This window comes from Falco rusticolus, chromosome 4, assembly GCF_015220075.1.
Source record: "Falco rusticolus isolate bFalRus1 chromosome 4, bFalRus1.pri, whole genome shotgun sequence".
Taxonomy (NCBI): Eukaryota; Metazoa; Chordata; class Aves; order Falconiformes; family Falconidae; genus Falco; species Falco rusticolus.
This window is the reverse complement of record NC_051190.1, coordinates 1,526,199-1,544,080: the sequence shown is the minus strand read 5'-3', so window position 1 is coordinate 1,544,080 and position 17,882 is coordinate 1,526,199. Positions and strand designations below refer to the sequence as shown.

At 54.8% G+C, this 17,882-nt stretch overlaps 2 protein-coding genes across 5 annotated transcripts in view; one reads left to right on the top strand and one right to left on the bottom strand.

The window, feature by feature from the left end:
• Positions 1-17,882, top strand: part of RNF123 (ring finger protein 123) — a 52,607-nt gene that overhangs the window by 32,035 nt on the left and 2,690 nt on the right. For all 4 annotated transcript variants that reach the window (XM_037384962.1, XM_037384963.1, XM_037384964.1 and 1 more), the window contains 4 exons: positions 3,767-3,906; positions 4,106-4,294; positions 5,957-6,032; positions 6,941-7,025. In XM_037384962.1, the coding sequence (XP_037240859.1) occupies positions 3,767-3,906; positions 4,106-4,294; positions 5,957-6,032; positions 6,941-7,025 (490 nt within the window). The remainder of the gene's footprint in view (positions 1-3,766; positions 3,907-4,105; positions 4,295-5,956; positions 6,033-6,940; positions 7,026-17,882) is intronic.
• On the bottom strand, positions 14,810-17,738 carry AMIGO3 (adhesion molecule with Ig like domain 3). Its single transcript, XM_037384965.1, has one exon. The coding sequence runs from the start codon at positions 17,233-17,235 to the stop codon at positions 15,709-15,711; it is 1,527 nt and encodes a 508-aa protein (XP_037240862.1). The 5' UTR covers positions 17,236-17,738; the 3' UTR covers positions 14,810-15,708.

Below are 17,882 nucleotides of genomic sequence, written 5' to 3'. Positions count from 1 at the left end.
CCTACCTAGATTTTTTTTTTCCCCTCTGATCACTTTGCTTATCTATTTGTGAGGAAGTTTCTGTTGTGGAAACATCAGATACATCTATAATTGCTTGGGGTCATGCTCTGCTGCCCACATTAAATGTATTGAGGTCAAAATTTCTGGCCTTAGAAAACCACCAATTTCTGTTCCAATGACTGATCTTTATCTGTCATAACGAAGGCTAAGCCAAGATTGAGTGGCTTTTGTGTTAGGGAGTTACAAGCTTTAGAAACACTAATGACATACTATTGCCAGAATCAAGAAAGTAAGCACCTCAGTGAGCATTCATATCCACAGGGTCCCTATGAAATGATGTCCCTGTCTGAAGTGGCGCACATAAGGGATGTATCATTACCCAGGAGGACAGTGGTAGCCGAGACGTGAAGGAGGTGGGTGGAAATGCCTCAGCAAAGGTGAACATCTTGCAAATGAAGACACCAGGGCTAGGTTTATGGATACCACCTAATCACTGCCCCATGGAGAAACTGATCTGGGAACTCATGCAACAGATGAAGCTGCTTTTTCTGTATTGCCTTATGATGCTTTCAAAGAGCAGCAGTGATCACAGCATCTTCAGATACAGAATCCTGTTGGGAGCAACAAAAGCCAAGGAAGTCCACTGTTTCCTGGCGTTAACTTAAAACCTTAGAAAAACTACATAACTGTGGAGGAGTTTGACAAGAGGCACCACTTTTTAATGCTTTTATAGACTGGCACAGTCTTTGCCAGCAGTAGGGAAAGCATTTAAGAACGGAGGTTTGGAGAAAATTCACACAAGTTATTGGAAAAGTACCATGAGGAAATAGTCGTTGGCTGAAAATCAGGATAAAGCAAGTTATTACAAGTGTAAGAGCATCCTTCAAAAAGCCAAAGCTTCCTTCAAATGAGGTAGACTTTGGCTGGGCAATTCATTTTGCAATCTGTCCTGACTTGAAATGTTGGTAAAAGAGGCTTTCGCAACAGACCAACAGGACAACCTGCAGAGCTCATCTATGAGTAGCGGTGATCCTTGCCTAGAACTGATTTGGTACTTGAGGGCTGGAAGGTAGCTAATATGTCAGCAGTTTTAATAAAAAGCACTTTTTGCACGTTGAAGGGAGGCTGGGGAAAAAAAGGCACAAAAAACTTAATCCTACATAAGGACCTTCCTACAAAAGTGACTGGGACACAAAACAGAGATGGAATTCAGCATTGCCAGGTGTACAGTAGTGAATGTGAGTAGAAAATGTGATCAAAAATCAGTGTGTTGTGAGCTGAGCATAAACCTTAGAGACAAGACTGCAGGGTAGGCTCCCTGGGACCTGTCTATGCACCCTTCTGAGAAAAGAACCATGGTATTTCCGGTGTGACCTCTGCAGGGCCAAGCAGAAGGGTGACACTTCCCCTTGATCCGCTGAGCACATCCTCCTGCTATCACCCACCTCTCAGCTGTAGTGAGAGCCCTCACCTATGCCCTGTTCAAGCTGCTATCCTCCATAACCCCCTCAGTGGTGTCCAGACCATTGTTTCCCAGCCAGGACTGATACTTGGGGTCATTCTTCCCCACATGCAGAATTTTCTCCTTGTTTAATGTGATCGGGTTTTTCGTCACAGTCTTGAGTTTCTCAGGTGCCTTTAGGACATCGGACAAAGCCCTTCATTTAGTGTCATCTGCAGATTTGATAGGGGTGTGCATCTGTCCATCACTGACAGAAAAGACTATGAAATAGGCTCCACTGTTGACTCCTGAGCTTCTCCACTTATGTCTTGTGACCAGCAAGTTCCTGAGGATCTTGAACTGTAATTCTTACAGAAGGGTTATCCTTGAGCTGTCATCCTATTGTAATCTTTTGAAAAATATCAACTTGATGCCCACTCAGAGGAACAAATTACTTAACAGCAATTATGAGGAAAGGAAAACAGAACAAAAACAAAACCACATTATGCCTTTGTGCAAATGTGGCACATGCTTGTGGTTTGGATACTGTGTGCACTTCTGATTCCACCTCTCCAAAGAAAAACTGGGAGAACCAGCAAGGCTCAGCAAGGGATGGCAAAGAGAACAAAGATGTGCATTTCTGTATGAGAAACTGCACAGGCTGGGACTATCGTAGAGGTCTGCAATCATGGCTGGCTGGAAGAAGTGACTGGAAAGCAGCATCTCACTGTCTCTCCCACAGGGGAGGGGGTTGCAGAGAATAAATATTATCAAATAGAGTGAGTAGGCACCAAGCTCAAATCCAAATTCCTCCTGCCACACACAACTGAGCTGTGAAATGTTGCTCCAGGACACATTCAACACTAAAGGCTTATACAGTTTCAGGGGACACTGGGCAAGAAGTCCACTGAGGACCACTACAGACATAAAAAGGACATCTGGCTTGGGCAGTCCCTGGGCCATTGTGTAGCCAAGGGCTGGGAAGGTATTTGCGGATGGGAGTAGGACATCTAAGACATTGGTTGTGATGAAATCCCTCCAAAAGATGTAGTTTTAGGCAGGATCAAAGCCAGGGTGTTGGCCTGCCCTGAGTGTTTATGCACTATGAGACATCAACACATGTCCTCCATAACAACAGAAGTCATTGAACTTGCTAGTGGGTATTAAGAATAATTTATCCTGTTCCCATTTGAGCTGAATGTCTCCTGCCATCCCCTTCTGGCTTTGCTAATCCCAGCTAGCAATCTACCTGTAGTTATGCCTTGTTTCTCAGTCCCTGGGGATATGATGGAGGTCACCCTGTGTTTCCTTTGCCCGTGCTGGCCTTTCGAGCAGGCTGCCACCTCAAAGACCTTCTGCAGTCACAGCATGGCTTGTTCCTCTGGGCACTGCAGTGCTGGTGCTGCTGTAGTTTCCACCCGCTTTTACTTACTAATACCTTCTAGTAGTAGGAAAAGTAGATAGTCCAGGGTTTTCCCCTGTATTTGGTAAGTCTGCTCAAGTTTCTTTCTCCATGCCCTGAATTTTACCCTGTGCTTTGAACTCTGATACCCTTCCGTCGTAGTGTTGAATGTTTTTGTGCGTCTCTCACTGGCAGCGGGTCCTTCTGCTGGTGATAACTATCCATCCCATTTGTGCCCTCTTCGTTTCCCTGCCCATCCATGGGGGCCAGTGCCCCACGCAGCCCTGACTGTGTTTCCCAGCTGGTGGGTCCGACTCCGTCTGTGCTCTTGATAGTGAAAAAGCCTGGAGGTGAGATGCCATTTGTCACAAGGACACGTCTGTGCTTGGGCTGAACCTGGCTGGGGAGCGTGGGCAGCTCTCCCTGAGCCTGCCAAGGGAGAGCCCGCCCCAGCTCTATGCAGAAGCCTCTCAGGAGTGGGATTTACTGGGTGCCCTCCTGCCCAGACAGACAGACACGGCCGTGTGAGGCCAGGGGTGGCCGCGCTGGCTCTGGGCAGCTGCTGCTGCACTGGTATCAGGAACAGTTAATGCTGAGCTGACTGTGGGTCTCTGCAGAGCTGAGCAGGAGGGATGCTGAGCTGCAGGGCAGTCTCCTGTGCATGTGGGCAGCGGTGAGCACACAGGGCTCTTCCCTGGTTAATTCAGGCTGGCATTACAAAGAAGTGCTTGGAGGCCCAACAGGCAAGATTGCTGCTCGGAATAGTCCTCGCACCCCAGATCCCAGTGCCCTGCCATCTCTGCTTACTGTAAGACACAAGCCAACATTTATCAAGCCCAGGATCGGGCTCCCAGCCTGCCCTTGCCACCCACCCACAGCTGATCCGAGACCAGGCCACTGAAGCTGTTGCTGTCTGGTTTCAGAGCCATGTCCCTCCACCTTGCTGCAACGGCACATGGCAGACCTGCTCCGCAGCGACCGTGACCTGGCCCCCAGCTTCCTCAACAGTGTCCTCAATCAGCTGAACTGGGCTTTCTCTGAGTTCATTGGCATGATTCAGGAGGTAAGTGTGCCGCCCAGGGCTGTGGGGTCCGGCACTCGATGGGTGCCTGTGTCCTACATGCATGAGGTTCTCAAGACACAGCTCTTGGGGTTGGGTGTGCAGTGGTTCCCTGGTGTGCATAGGAGCTGAGCTGGGCTGGGAGTCGTGGCCCTCCTTTTGGGAAGGGGCACTTTGTTAAGCTGTCTCCATTGCTTGGCAGATCCAGCAGGCAGCAGAGCGCTTGGAGAGGAACTTTGTGGACAGCCGCCAGCTGAAAGTGTGTGCCACCTGCTTTGACCTGTCGGTGAGCTTGCTCAGGGTGCTGGAAATGACCGTCACACTGGCGCCAGAGATCTTTCTTGACTGGAATCGCCCGTCGTCAGAGCTGCTGCTTCGGAGGCTTGCCCAGGTATGGTCCTTTAGCATAGTGTGAAGAAGCATCCCCTGAAGGGGCGTGAGGGCTCCTGTGCCCTCACTCCACGTTTGCTGTGAAGTGGGGGCTCCTGCTGCAAATGATGTAGTACTCAAAGCTGCTACAGCAAACCCAGCTGCTGCAGAACAAATAGGGCTTCCTAAAATCTCTACGTGTCAGCTGCTCCCATCCTTTACAACTAGTCTGTCCTTGGCTGATTTCTACCTCTACCTGGGGGAGGATGACGGCTACTTAAATCTTCCTTCAGAGGGGTTATGGCCATTTTCTTCCTCTCAGTGAATGCTGAATTCTCCTGTGGGAAACAGTGCCATGAAATCTGAAGAGGAGGTGTGGTACATCTGAGAAAAGAGCTGTGGAGAGTGTAGCTGGCTTCACAAGGAACGTGTGCCAACGTTTGGGCAGGCATCTCCATCCTTTGTCCCTCAGTTCTAGAATATGGTACCAAATGTCTCCACTTCCCTGCTGTGGTGACTGGGACGGCTCCCTTCCAACCCACCACACCCCTCAGGCTCCAGTAAATTAGTTACGTAAATTAGTAGTTAGTAAATTAGTCACGCTAAAGCGTGAGCAACCCTGGAAAGCCCTGAGGATGAGCCAGCCCAGTGGGAGGCAGTCGCGTATACCTTACCTATACTGCAAGGGCCGGGTAGATCCAGTTGTTGAAGCTGAGGGATCTGAGCAGATGAGTCAAAGCAAGACATAATGGGGTCTAGTAGAGCAATCATGAAGGAAGTGCTCAGCCTGGGATCCTGGGATTTCTGTAGGCATTACTGGTGAGGAGGCCCTTAGGAGGTGGTCTAGGCAAGCTGGGGAATAGGCAGCAGAGAGCAGGGTGCTGCAGCATCCCTCTCACATCCTGGTGCTGCTATGAAGCCATGCCCCGCCATTGAACATGCCCACAGAGAGGTGCGATGTTCTGCTCTTCGTGCATGAGGGTGACAGGAAAAGGGATGATGCATCTGAGAAACAGTGCTCAGGTTGAAGCGGCTGTGTCAAGCCTGGAGTGGTCCCCACTCATCCCCCTGGGGGTTTGAGTCAGAGCTAATGGTGGCTAATTACTTGTCTTTACAGTTGATTCCTTCTGTGCTGGTCACAGGCAGAAATCTCTGCCTGTGGTGGTGCTCTGTCAAGCAGAGCAGGTTGCTCTCTGCGCTCATCCCATGCTTCAGGGCTGGTAGGTCTGTCCTGCTGCCAGCTCCAGGCGAGGCTGGACCTGGACTGTGCTTCACCCTGCTGACACTCCTTGTGCCCACTGCTGCCAGCTCACTCTTCACTGTCTGTGGCTGTCCTAGGGACTGTAGCTTCTGCTCGCCAAGAGCTTTTATCCACAGAAATAGCTTGGCTTCTGTAGGTGGGATTCAGGTTTAGGCGGAAGATGCTGAGATTCAGGGGCCTTGACCTCAAACTAACTCCTCCCTGGGAGCTTTGGGTCTGGTACAACCACTGCAGTGTGGTGCCACCTCCTTCTGTGCCAGGGCCAAGCTAGGTCTCTGCTGTGTGCCTCCTTCTGTGCATCGACCCTCCCAGGAACCAAGCTGAAACTCTAAGGACATGCTGCCCCAAAGCATGTTCTTTGGATGCTGCTCACGGGTAGGCCCATCCAGAAAATATGAACCCTCTCTGCTTTTCCCTACACAGCTCTTGAACCAGGTGCTGAACCGTGTGACAGCTGAAAGGAACTTGTTTGATAGAGTGGTCAACCTCCGTCTGCCAGGTGAGTCCACGCATTAACTCTCTGTCCCTCTCTGTTGAAAACGTGCGGGAGGCGTGCCCTTGGGAACACGAGATGGCTTGTACTGAAGGTCAGCACAGAGGTGTGGGATCAGACCTCAGGCCTGCCATGTCCCTGGCTGGGCCCCAGTCTGCTCTTGCAGACTGCCACAGAAGCGCTGTCTTCGAAAGACATGTTAATCCTCCAGACATTTGTGAGCGTTGGTGCTCTTCCTTGACCCTGAGCCTCTGTCTGCCCAGCAGCTCTGGTTCCCTCCAGGATCTCTGTCCTCATGAAGCAGCTGATGCATGGGTCTGGCTATCCATGGCGGAAGTGGCAGCCATGCTGTGCTTGGGCAGGGAAGTGTCTTGCTGGACACTGATCTGACACAGATTAGGTGGGACCTGTTTGAAAGTCTTAAAGCACCGGACAGATTGCAGTTTAGGTAGCAGGCTTGGTTGCTGTGCTCTGCATTGTGTAGAGGGTGCACTGAATTGCTCAGGAAAGCCGTTCTCAGCAGCGTCAGCTCTCTTCCTTGTGGAGGTGACTGGGCAGCTGAGTTGGGCCTGTTAGCAGAGACTTCCTCCTGGTGCTGTGTTATGGGCATCCTATATTTCCCGTATAGCAGCTGGATTTTCCTGTGCCTGCTTAGGAGGGGATAGGCCACCCTCTCCTCTTGAGGTTTGGAGGAGGCAGGGGTGCTCCTTCATGAGAGCAGTGCCTGGGTCTGGGGTTCATGGTAGTGGGAAAGACTCGTCTGTCCTTGATGAAGCATATGGCCACACCAAAGAGCCCAAGTCGTGGTGCCTGTGTCCTGGGCTGCTCCACTACAAGCCTGGAAGCAGTGGTGCAGCCCTGCTCTGCCTGTCATGTGGTGGCAGCGGCTCTATCTTTTTCTTTTGCTTCCGTAGGGCTGGAGAGTGTGGACCATTACCCAATCCTTGTGGCTGTGACGGGGATACTGGTCCGGCTGCTTGTGGACACTGATGTTCAGGGGTGAGTGGCTTTTGACTTCCAAAGCATGAAGTCACTGCATGTGGCATTGCTTTGGGCGCTGCAGGGATCAGTGCCATGGGAGGTGTTGCAGGAGCGATGTGCATGTGTAGGGACTGAAGCAAGGCAAGGCAGATGTGCATGGAGCAGGACAGAGGCCGAAGAGCTGCATGCCCCTGCAGGAGCTGCATCCCAGTGCTACTGCTGGGTGCAAAACTCCTTCCCATGGTGCAAGAAAACCCTTGTGAGAGGTAGCTATGAGGTGCTGTACTGACAGCACATCTGCACCCTCCTCCTTGGATGGCGTCTGGAACTCTGTGTGATGGGACAGCTGCTGTCAGAGGTTGTGAGTGCGATGTGTAAAAGAGGCATGCTGATGCAGTGATGCCAGCGAAGTGCTGCAGCACACAGCGGTGGGTGGAAGGGAGTTCATTAAAGCTCCTTCACTCTGGACCCATCTCAGGAAGGCATCAAAATGTGTGCAGAGCTCCCTAACTGCCCAGACCTGTGGCACGAGGGTGAGACAAATCCTGTCCAGGCATTTAAGTGAGGCTGATTTTCAGATGAAGCAAATCTTCTTGTCTTTATGGTAACCAGCTATTCAGAGACAGCACTCAGGGTATGATGTGGCTGGTCAGAGCCACAGATGACCTGGTGGTTTATGGGTGTCTGTGCCTGCTTGTACCAAGTCCTGTAAATAGGCTTATTCTGATACCCTCTGCAGCCCTGCCTTTGCTCTCTCCCAGTGTCATTCATATGTGTCTTGCCTGGCCACTGTGCCCTGTAGGATGCTGTAGGAGATGGGGCTCTTCTGTCTGTGCTGCACATCCTGCTTGTTTTCACATTTGGAGAACATAATAGTCTCTGGCTTTGCAGAGAGCAGGGCCCCATCTGGCTGAGCAGCTCAGCCCTGCAGCCAGTCTTTCAGCTTCTCTCAAGGACTCAAAGATGTACACAAATATATCTAATTTTATCCTGCCTCCCATGGCTGCTGCATCAGTCTCCAGCCCCAAGTGTGACAGTGCCAAGAGCTTAGCACAAGGTCATTGATCAATGGCCTTTCTGGACTGAACAGGGGTGGATTTTGCTTGCCCCTGGAATCCTGCTCTGTGGAAAGTGCAAACATCATGAATTTGACACCACAACCAGACACTTCTTCCTGGAGGGATGGGGGGGAGGTGATAAAGCAGTTCCCTGCATGCCAGGCAGGATGAGAAGTCCTTCCCTGGCTCCCTGTCCCTTGAACATCTGTCTCAGGCCAGGTCACTTGTAGAGTCAAAGCAGGGAAGGGATAAATCTCTTTCTCTGGCTCTTAGCAAACTCCAGACAGGGTTGTGAGATGGTAGTGTGACAACAGTCACATCCTTCTTAGCCCGCAGGGAGTTCTGGAGAGACAGAAAGCTTTCAGACTGCCTCCTTTACCTGAAAAGCCAGTTGTGCTTTGCGTTAGTGAAACCTGGGCGGCCGTGTCAAAGGGGCTGTGCACAGCCAAGCAGCTGTACTATCCCCTGTGCCAACAGCATCCTCCGTGCCTTGGGCAGCAGCACGCTGCGCGGTCACAAACCAGAGGTGCTGTATCTGGTAGTGTGCCGTTGGGAAGTGGTAAATCTCTGACTGATCTTCAAGGACTTTGTAGTCACCCTCCTGGGCACTGGAAGGCAGAAATAAATACAGAATGCGGGAATAATGTGAGAAAAGCACCATGTCCTTATGGTGGACCTAGCTGAGCAGAAGCACAGGGTGGAACAGGAGGAAGCCCAGGGGAAAATATCTATAAAACAAAATGCTTCTATGTGATTTTGCAAAGCCCTGCACTAAATCTGAGGTTTTAATATATTACTGATCTATAAAAGGAAACCAAACATTGCAGGGGGGGGCACTGAGGTCAATCAAGACAAAAGAGCCAAGTCTGATGGCTTGGAGACCCTCTACCACTACCCAAGCAGAGGAGATGGACAACCTGATGGTAGAGATCAGTGTGGCTGCAGGCAGAGTGCCTCACATGGAGGGAAAACTGAGCCACCCACCCTCTTTGTAGCACTCTGAGTTGCAGACTGGGGTGTGAGTACTGTACCCCACTTACAGAATGGTTATGCTGCGTGCAGGCACATTGAAAAACAGCAGACAGGGTGGGGATGGAGAAAAACAGCCAGTATGAGAGGAAACACACAGAGGCTTTGCTGCTGCTTTTGTGTTCCTCGAGGGTTCAGTCCTGGTTTGATCCTGTGCGCAAGTCTCTTGGCACCATCGCCACAGGGTGCTGGAAGACTGGAAGGTGCAGCTGGCGTAGGCAGAGCCCCATAGGGATCTCCTCCCCACAGTCATCCAAAAACCAGGAGATGGTACAGGTCAACAACAACTGGCCTGGAGCAGGGTGATGGGAAGCATCTGTCTCCAGGTACGTGAGTAAGAGGATGGTCCATGGAATGCAGAAGGAGAATTTAAACCTTCCTCAGGTCCGTACGCTCCTGTGAGAGATGATTGCCATGGTTCATGTTGCTGCAAGGGGTGACTGAAGAGATTTAAAGGACCCCATATGTAACCAGGCTCTCCAAAGCAGAGTGAACTCGGGAGAAGACAGCTTTCCTTTTTCCTTTTTCCATTCCTGTCAGTGCAGCAAGCAGGATAACAGGATCGGCTTTTTTCCTTGCTTGGAATCACTGTGCCCGGGCAGTGCTGGAAGCAGGTGGAAAGCTCTTCCAGATCCAATTTGGTAACTCCCAGATTGCCAGAAATCATTGAGAGAGAGAGAGATTATCCAATCCACGTGTGCACTTACGAACTTCTCAGTGGGAATTACCTGGGACACTGGCTGTTAACCCTGACTGGTTCCCCATGAGCAGGCTCTGCCCTAGAGGATGAGGACAGGGAACAGGACCTTGGGTGACTTCCTCAGCTTTGCTGTGTTTTTTCTGTTTGTCTCTAACCCGGTGAGCCAGGCACTTGGTTGGAGATGCTGCAACCTTTGCCCTGGGGCAGAGAGGACAGATTCATCTGGGAGTGGGGGAGTGAGTTTCCGTTTATGGAGCCAAAACATTCCAGTGGGGAAGAGTGTGAGTAAGGAGAGCCAGGGCCCTGCCGACTCATCCAGCCATGTTATCAGGATGCAGTTGGGTACCTCAGCTGCTCCTTGCCCAGCTCAGGACACTGAGCCAGGCATCAAGTCCTCTTGCTATGGACTCCTGGCATCAAACAGAGCCATTAAGCACCAGAAAAGGGAACATTGCCCAGGCTGGGATGTGATGAGGCAGTTGATACATCATATGCCTTCGTCCCTGGATGGAGCAGGTGGTGCTTTTGAGAAAGAAGAAGTGCATTTCCTCATTGCGTCTGGCAGGATGGCTGGTGCTGCTCATGGTGAACCAAAACTTCAGCACCCACCTCACCCAGGCTTACTGATCCTTGCAGCGGGGCCTGGGGATTTCGTGGCTCATCTCCCTCACTGTACATAACAAAGTTTGCAAACAGGGACAGAGGAGAATTAGTGCAGGGCTCAGATGAGGAGCTGCTGATCAAGCTGGGGTCCCTCAGTAGAGGGTCTTCCAGCTCCCAGACAGGAGCGTGGCAGTTGCCCTGTTTCCCAGCAGAGCAGCTGCCTGTCCCTGGAGGGCTTGCCAGGAGGGAGCTCACCCTCTTCAGCAGGCAGAGGCGAGAGCAGGGCAGCCTGGCACTGCGGGCTGGGCTGTCTCACCAGCAGGCAACAGCTCCTTGGCTTAAAACTCTTTAGTTCTCTGCAGTGGTGTTGTGGGACTGCTCAGGCCTCCTGAAGTGCTGCCCCCCCCCAGCCCTTGGGTCTGACAGCAGCTGGGCAGCACCTTTCCTGCGGGGAGTCCGGGCAGGGCTGAGGCAGGGGTGCTGTGTGCTGCCCCTTTGCCAGCCCCTGGTGACAGCCTTGGTCTTGCAGGGAGGAGAGGGAAGGCAGGTCTGGCAGGCTGAGCCAGGCATTGGGCTGAATCGTTGGGTCCATGCCAGAGACCCTGGCGGCCTTCAGCCAGTATCATCCCCCCGTTTGCCTGCTAAATAATTGAGCAGATCTTCTATTAAGCCTCCTTTGGAGTGAGCTAATGGAGCAGCGTTGGCCAGAGCTTGTGTAAGGATCCTGGCAAGAGCGAGCAGCAGGGGAAGGGGTGAGGCCTGAGGTGAGGCTGTTGGTCCCCTGCGTGCAAGGGCACGCTGTAATTAGGACAGCATGTAGGTTGGAGCAGGCTTTGTGGAAAGTGAGTGGCCAGCCCAAAGCAGAGGTGAGCTGTCTTGTGCTGGGGCTCGGCTGCCACTCTGCTTCTCGGGCTCCCCCCATGCTCCAGGGACACCATCCCCTTGAAGGCAGGGGAGTGAGGTCAGGCAGCATGTTCCCCAGCCCTGCCTGGAGCTGGTGCTCTCGTTGTGAGACTGGAGGGTTGAGGTACATGCAAGGAGCCAGCAAATTGGTCTGCAGTGCAACTGTACAAGGAAAGACCTAAGCAGCCTTCAAGGTGCATCTTCCAATAACTTCTGCTGGAAAGATGGAGAAGACAGAGGGAAGAGCACTGTGGTCACGAGGAACATGGTGGTACCAGCCAGCAGAGCACAGGATGGCTGCCAGAGCACAAGCCAGTGGGACCTGCCAGGAGGAACAGCACTGTGCTGATGTGATGTTGGGGTAATTCTGGCTGGATGTCTGCACTCTCCTCCTTTGCACATTACAGATGGGTGCAGAGGCACAGACTGGCAGGAGGGAGGAGACAGGGGGATTCCTTGGGCAGAAGTAACAGGAAGGTGAGGAGGCATGAAGCCAGGTGGAGGGGGCAGGCTAAGCAGACTGTTGTTCAACTGCTAGGTGGTTTTGGGGTCACCTCCACTGGAAAAATCACAGAAGATCCCAGTCTGTGAGTTCCTAAATTCAGCCTGGCCACCCACCTGCGTGCTCATGCACTGCTGGGACCCTGGGGACTTGGCTGGTCCCCACTGGACATGGTAGTTCTCTGCAGTCCTGTAGGATACTGTAATTACTGATCACTTAACATGTATTGATGAGCAGGCTGTGGTGGAAGGAGGTGCAGGAGTGGGCATTTCATGAACCGCTCAGTCTAAAGGAGTTCTTGCTGCCTTGCTTTAAAAGCTCAGAAGATGAGTGGTACTCAAGTCTTGCAGTGTGTAACGTATTGGTGAGTGTGAGCCAGAGCACGGAGGAATGACTAGCTCAGACCTAGGTTTCAGGGTTTAAAAAAGGAGTCTGGCCTTACTGATATTACAGTTTTTACAAGCTGCCAGCTCCAAATGCTGCATGCTGAGCAGTGGGACTGCCAAGGCTGGGATCTCCCAGCCCCTCGGGGCTGCCGGGTACACGCTGGGAGGCAGGAGCAGGCATCGTGCTGGCCAGCACCAGGCTTTGCTGCTTTGAGCTCCTTGGAAAACTGAACATTGTAAGGAAAGGATCCAGGTCCAACCGTGTACATCGTGAGTCCAGCCCTGGCAGGAGGAGGACAGGAAGGGATGGCATTCAGCACGCCCACCTTGTCCTGGCTGAAATGTGAAGTGCCAGGGGAGACAGGAGTCAGCGCTGGAGCCTGGTCCCTGAAGCTAGCGCTTATCCCGCGTGCACAGGCGCGGGTCCCTGTGTGACAGGGATGCCATGCTTTGTGCTGACCCATGACTTTACCCTGTGGAGTCAAGGAGCAGGAGGCCAGTTTGGCAGCAAGCCGGGGCTATAATGGTGCAGATGGCTGCTGAGAGAGGACGATGTATCCCTTGGGGACCATCCATTACATTTCCCAACTCCTGCCTGTCAGGAAGGCTGTGCTCCTGGCTATGTTTTTCCTTGCTGGGATGATTTGCCTTTTAGGCTGCTTAATGAACTGCTTCAACAGTTCAAAATGCCTTGCCTCGCTCACTGGAGCAGCAGTGTGGTGGGGCATCCTTTCCGAGCTTCAGAAAGGTGTGAAACACAGCAGCAAGATTTTCTTGGGTAAAGGCAGTGGGGAGCCCTTGGAGGCAGCACTGATACAAACCTCAGATGTGCTGTCCCTGGCATGGTACGACTCAGCCTTCCTGCAGGGACAGAAGAATTGCAGCCAGCCTAGAAGAACTCTCCTGGGCTTCTCCAGGCTGATGTGTCCCCAGAGAGGCCCTCAGGAGCTTTTCTTACACTCCAGCTGCCCTGAGTTTTCCCCAAGCTTCAGTCATTAGCCTCAGCTGAGGACGCATGTTTGCAGGACCACTAATGCCTGGGAGGCTGATGTTGGCACCGGGGAGGGCAAAGGTTTGCAAGGAGACCTACAAGGCTGGTGGCAGAAGAGCACTGGGTAGGTAACACCCACTCTGGGTGCTGAGGCCCACAGCAGCACTTTTTTTGAGGAAGATGCAGTGCTTAGATGCAGTGTGCTCTCACACAGGCTTGGCACAGTCTTGGAAGGCATGGGCCGTGCTCAGGGCTCTGCCCTTAGCAGGTTTGGACCTGGGCACACTTGGCCGGGACTCTCATCTTTCCCAGCCATTCAAACCATCCTTCCCATGGGATCCCTGCCCAGGTGCAAAACCAGGGGATGGCATTGCCTCAGCTCCATCCTCAAGGGACAAGGTGCCACTCACCTTTCCATCCAACACCAAAGCAACCCCAACAGCACCCGAGTGTGGCCAGCTCGGTGTCCCGGGCTCATCAGGCGGTGCTGCACTAACATGAGGCGACAGGGCCGGCAGCAGCAGGCGCGTGGGGAGTGAGGGCACAGGCCGGCAGGGCCTGTCGCTCCGCATCCCATCGCCTTTGCCAGCCGCTGAGCAGCAGCCGCAGGGCACGTGGCAGCAGGGCACGTATCGCATGAAGCTGTGTGCAAGGTCACTGTCAGGAGGGGCACTGGGAAGCTGCAGTAGTCTCAGGATAGCTGCTCTCCCAAATGCTTTCCCCACCTTGGATGAGTGTGGGGGCTTCTTCTGACAAGTGCTTTGGGCACGGTTGGCTTTTTCCTGGGGAGTTCCTGGCTGAAGAAGTCGAAGGATGGGTGCTAGCGCTGTCTGGATGCTGCAGGGACCTTCCCCTCCCACCAGTCATAGGGCTGCCACAGCTCTTGGGGTGGGTTGCACAGCCGTGGGGGGCTGTGGGGAAGCTCTGCAAAGGGTCCTGGTCCCCATTTGTGGTGTCTGGGTTGTGCCTCTGCCAGCAGGGTGGCCCCAGCATCCTCTGTGCTGCAGGTGACAGACACACGTCCTGCTCCGGCTGTGGGTGGGATGATGGTGATGGCAGATTGGGGGACACCCTTATTCCTCTGTGGGTTCAGGCAGGCATTCTGTGGGGACAGAGCTGCTCCCTGTGACAGGGCGATACCAGGCTGGGTGCTGGGGAAAGCAGCGCAGGTGTCCAGTGAGGTAGGGGCTCTGTCCACAGGGGCACTGGGACTCAGCCAAAGACAGGGCCAGTCAGGTCCCAAGCGGTGTCCCCACAGTGCCTCTCCTGTGCATCTAAAGCCTGCTCATCCCTTTGGGGTCTGGATCTGCCCTTGTGTCAGTTGGTGCTGCTCCCTCCCCAGCTCCCAGGCGTCCCTTTGGAGGCCTGCCCGCTCAGGGACAAGCCAGTGGATGTTCCTCTCGGGCCAGCCCCAGGTCACCAGCTCCGTCTTGGCACATTTAACCCCCTTGCCAAGACTGCCCTAATGCCGCTTGATGGGAACAGAGGCTGCAAACCTGTGTGAATTGCCTGGCTCCCTGTGCCAGGCCAGCGGGAGTTCAGGGCTCCCTCAGACCCCACTGCTGCGTCTGTGGGGCAGGGTGGCTGCACGCTGCTGCCCTGCAAGGGCAAAGAGACACTCAGTCCAGCGTGAGCTTAAAAAAATAGGCATTTTTATTCCAATGTAACTAGAGAATTATGACCCCAGAGAGGAGAGGATTACTCACATTTATCGATAGGCTTATTAGATTACTGCCTAAATAGCTGTGCTTTAGCAGCGCGTTTGTCCGCCTCAAGGAGAAACAGCAAGGGAAAGTGGTGCATCTGAGACCTCGTCGTCCTTGGTGGCAAGGGGAGCTCTGAGCAATGCAGACCAGGGTGCTGTATCGCATCACCTAATCCTGCCTTGACTATTTACAGCTTCTCAGGAAGCAAAAGCTTGTAACGTTTGCTTGGCTGCATGGCTGGTCAGGCGCCGAGATCCATCCCTCCTGCGTGGCCACGTTTGGTGGGGATGCGTACCCCACCTTGTGATGGGGTCCTGCTCCCAGCCATGGCATGCTGTCAGAGACTGGCACGGGCTGGGAGAGGATGGTGGCATCACCATCCCCAGGGGCCCTGGCATGAGTGAGGACAGTGCCCTTCTTGTCATGGCTATTCCTTGGCCTCAGGGGTCTGTGGCAGTGGCGCCGGGTTGAGTCTCACGTGCCCAAGGACATGGCACACCACTGGCTCCAGTGTCACCATTAGGGAGTCTGGCTGCTTAAATCAAGCGAGGGTTTCTCAGACGTGCTGGGTTCATCAGCATTACCCTTGTGCTAATGAGGCCATTCCCAGGGGCTTACGCAAGGAGCTCTTGCTGGACACAGATCTGCCCCTGGCCCAAAACCCACCAGGAGCTCATGACTGAAGCAGTTGTGGGTCATGCTGATTGCCCTTACGGGTTGCAGTCAAGCTGGGAATTTGGGTTGCCCAATAATCCTGCTTCTAGCAATGATGGAGAACAAACAGCTCTTGGGATGCCCCGGCTCTGCTTCCAGCTCTGCCCCGCTATGACACAATCGGGGTGTCTGAAAAGACGGAGCTGACTGAATCTGAGTCTGACTTGAGCTGCAGGACCTTGGGGTGCTTGGGGTCAGGGAAGTCCTCACCGAGGGCTAGGCGGATCTTGCCATTCTGCGTCTCCCTGATGGGCTCGAGGAAGACCACATGCTTGTTGGAGTTGACCTTTCGGTTTGGCCCATCCGTGGCAGGGGGAGTGGTGCTGAGGATGGAGGACTGGGCGCTGCACTCCTGTGGCGGGCTGAGAGGAGCTGGCTTCTTGCAGCAGCTCAGGCAGCGGCAGGGCGTGAGGTACAAGTATATGAGCACAAGCAGCAGGCTCACAATGCACCCCAGCAGCGTTGTGAGGCCGGTGCTGAAGGTCTCCCCATCTGGCTTGGGGTAGTGAACTGTGACGTTGACTTCACACAGCCTGCTGAAATTGCGGGGGCTGTTGATGGCCAAGCCTACGTAGACCCCTGAGTGCCAGGGCTTGGCCACTGCGATCTTCAGGCTGCCATTGCGGTAGACCTCCAAGGAGCGGTTCCTGTTCCCCGGGTGTTTGATGGGCTCGTGGTGAGGGGAGATCCACATGTAGGTGGTGGCTGTGGCTGGCAGGCTGGTATTGCAGGTGAGCAGGACGGTCTGGCCCACCATCACGGGGAAGGGCAAGGGGTGCACATCTTCAGGGCCCGCTGAGCAGTTCTCAAACATGTGGCTGTATTTGAGGAACTTGATCAGGGACCGGGGCACATTGTCAGACACCTTGCAGGTGTGTTCCTCAAAGAAATCCTTCACAGAGCTGAAACCTCGCTGCTTCCAGCGCTGGAGCATCAGGTAGAGCGGGCAGCTGCACCTGATGGGGTTGTTGTGCAGGTACAAGCCATTCCTGACATTTTCGGGCAGAGCCGCCAGCTCCTCCACAGGGATGCTGCTCAGGCTGTTGGAGGAGAGGTCCAGCGTGCGGAGGCTGTAGTTGCCCAGCCCATGCACCGAGTGGAAGGGGAAGGTGGTCAGGTTGTTCCAGCTCAGGTAGACTTTCCGCAGGCCGCTCAGCTTGGTGAAGGCATTTTCATCCACTCTCTTAATGTGGTTATTGTAGAGCAGCAGCTCCTCCAAGCTCACCAGCGTGTCGAAGTAGTGTGTCTCGATGGCACGCAGGTGGTTGGAGGACATGTCAAGGTGCCGCAGGTAGGAGGCATTGTGGAAAGCCTGTGGAGAAAGGTCCTTAATCTGGTTGTGGCTGATGTAGAGGGCCTCGAGGTGCGGGAGGGCAGCCAGCCAGCGGTCGTGGAGCTGGGTGAGGGCGTTGTGGCTGAGGTCCAGCGTGGTGGCGGTGGGTGGCAGCACCCGGGGCACATGCTGCAGCATCTGCCGGCTGCAGCTCAGCAGGTCGGAGGTGCAGATGCAGGCCTGGGGGCAGCTGTGGGGCGGCGGGGAGGTGCGGGGCGCACAGCCGTGGCTGCACAGCTGGAGCAGCAGCAGCAGCTTCGCCACCCGCAGCCAGAGCGGGTCTGCAGGCACCGGCGGGGACATCGTGCCGGGCAGGAGCCTCCGTGCAGCCCCGCAGCACCGGCAGGCTCAAGGGGACTGAAAAGACAACGCGCCGCGGTCCTCCCCGGTCTCCCCGTCCGCTGGCTCGGCCGGCGGCTCTAGCAGGCACCCGCCGACACCCCTGCGCGCCCCGCAGAGGGGCCCAGCTCCAGCTGTGGGGCTTGAAAAGCGTTAAAGGGCGGCATCGCCCCGCCGGCCCTGCCGCGTCTCAGGCGAGGCTGCCGCGTACCTGTGCTGCCCGGCCCCCGGCTGCCGCGGCGCGGGGGGAGCCGGGGTCCGGCATCACGGGCCGGGATGCTCCGGTGCGTCGGGGCTGGGCGATCGCCTCGCTGCCGCCTGGAGCTGCGCGTCGCTGCCGCGGGAAGTTTCTCGCGGCTCAGCGCTGCCGTGGCGCGGCCCCACGCCCCGGCCCCCCAGATCCCCGCCCGGCGGCACCGCCCGGCGCCCCGCGGAGCCCGGCACCCCGCCGCCCGCGCAGCCGGCACCCCGCGGAGCGCGCTCCCGCGGCTGCCGCTTTGTACGCGCTGGCGGCGCGGGGCGGGCGGGTTCTCATTGGTCCCGGCGCGGGGCGGGCGGGTTCCTATTGGTCCCGGCGCGGGGCGGGCGGGTTCCCATTGGTCCCGGCGCGG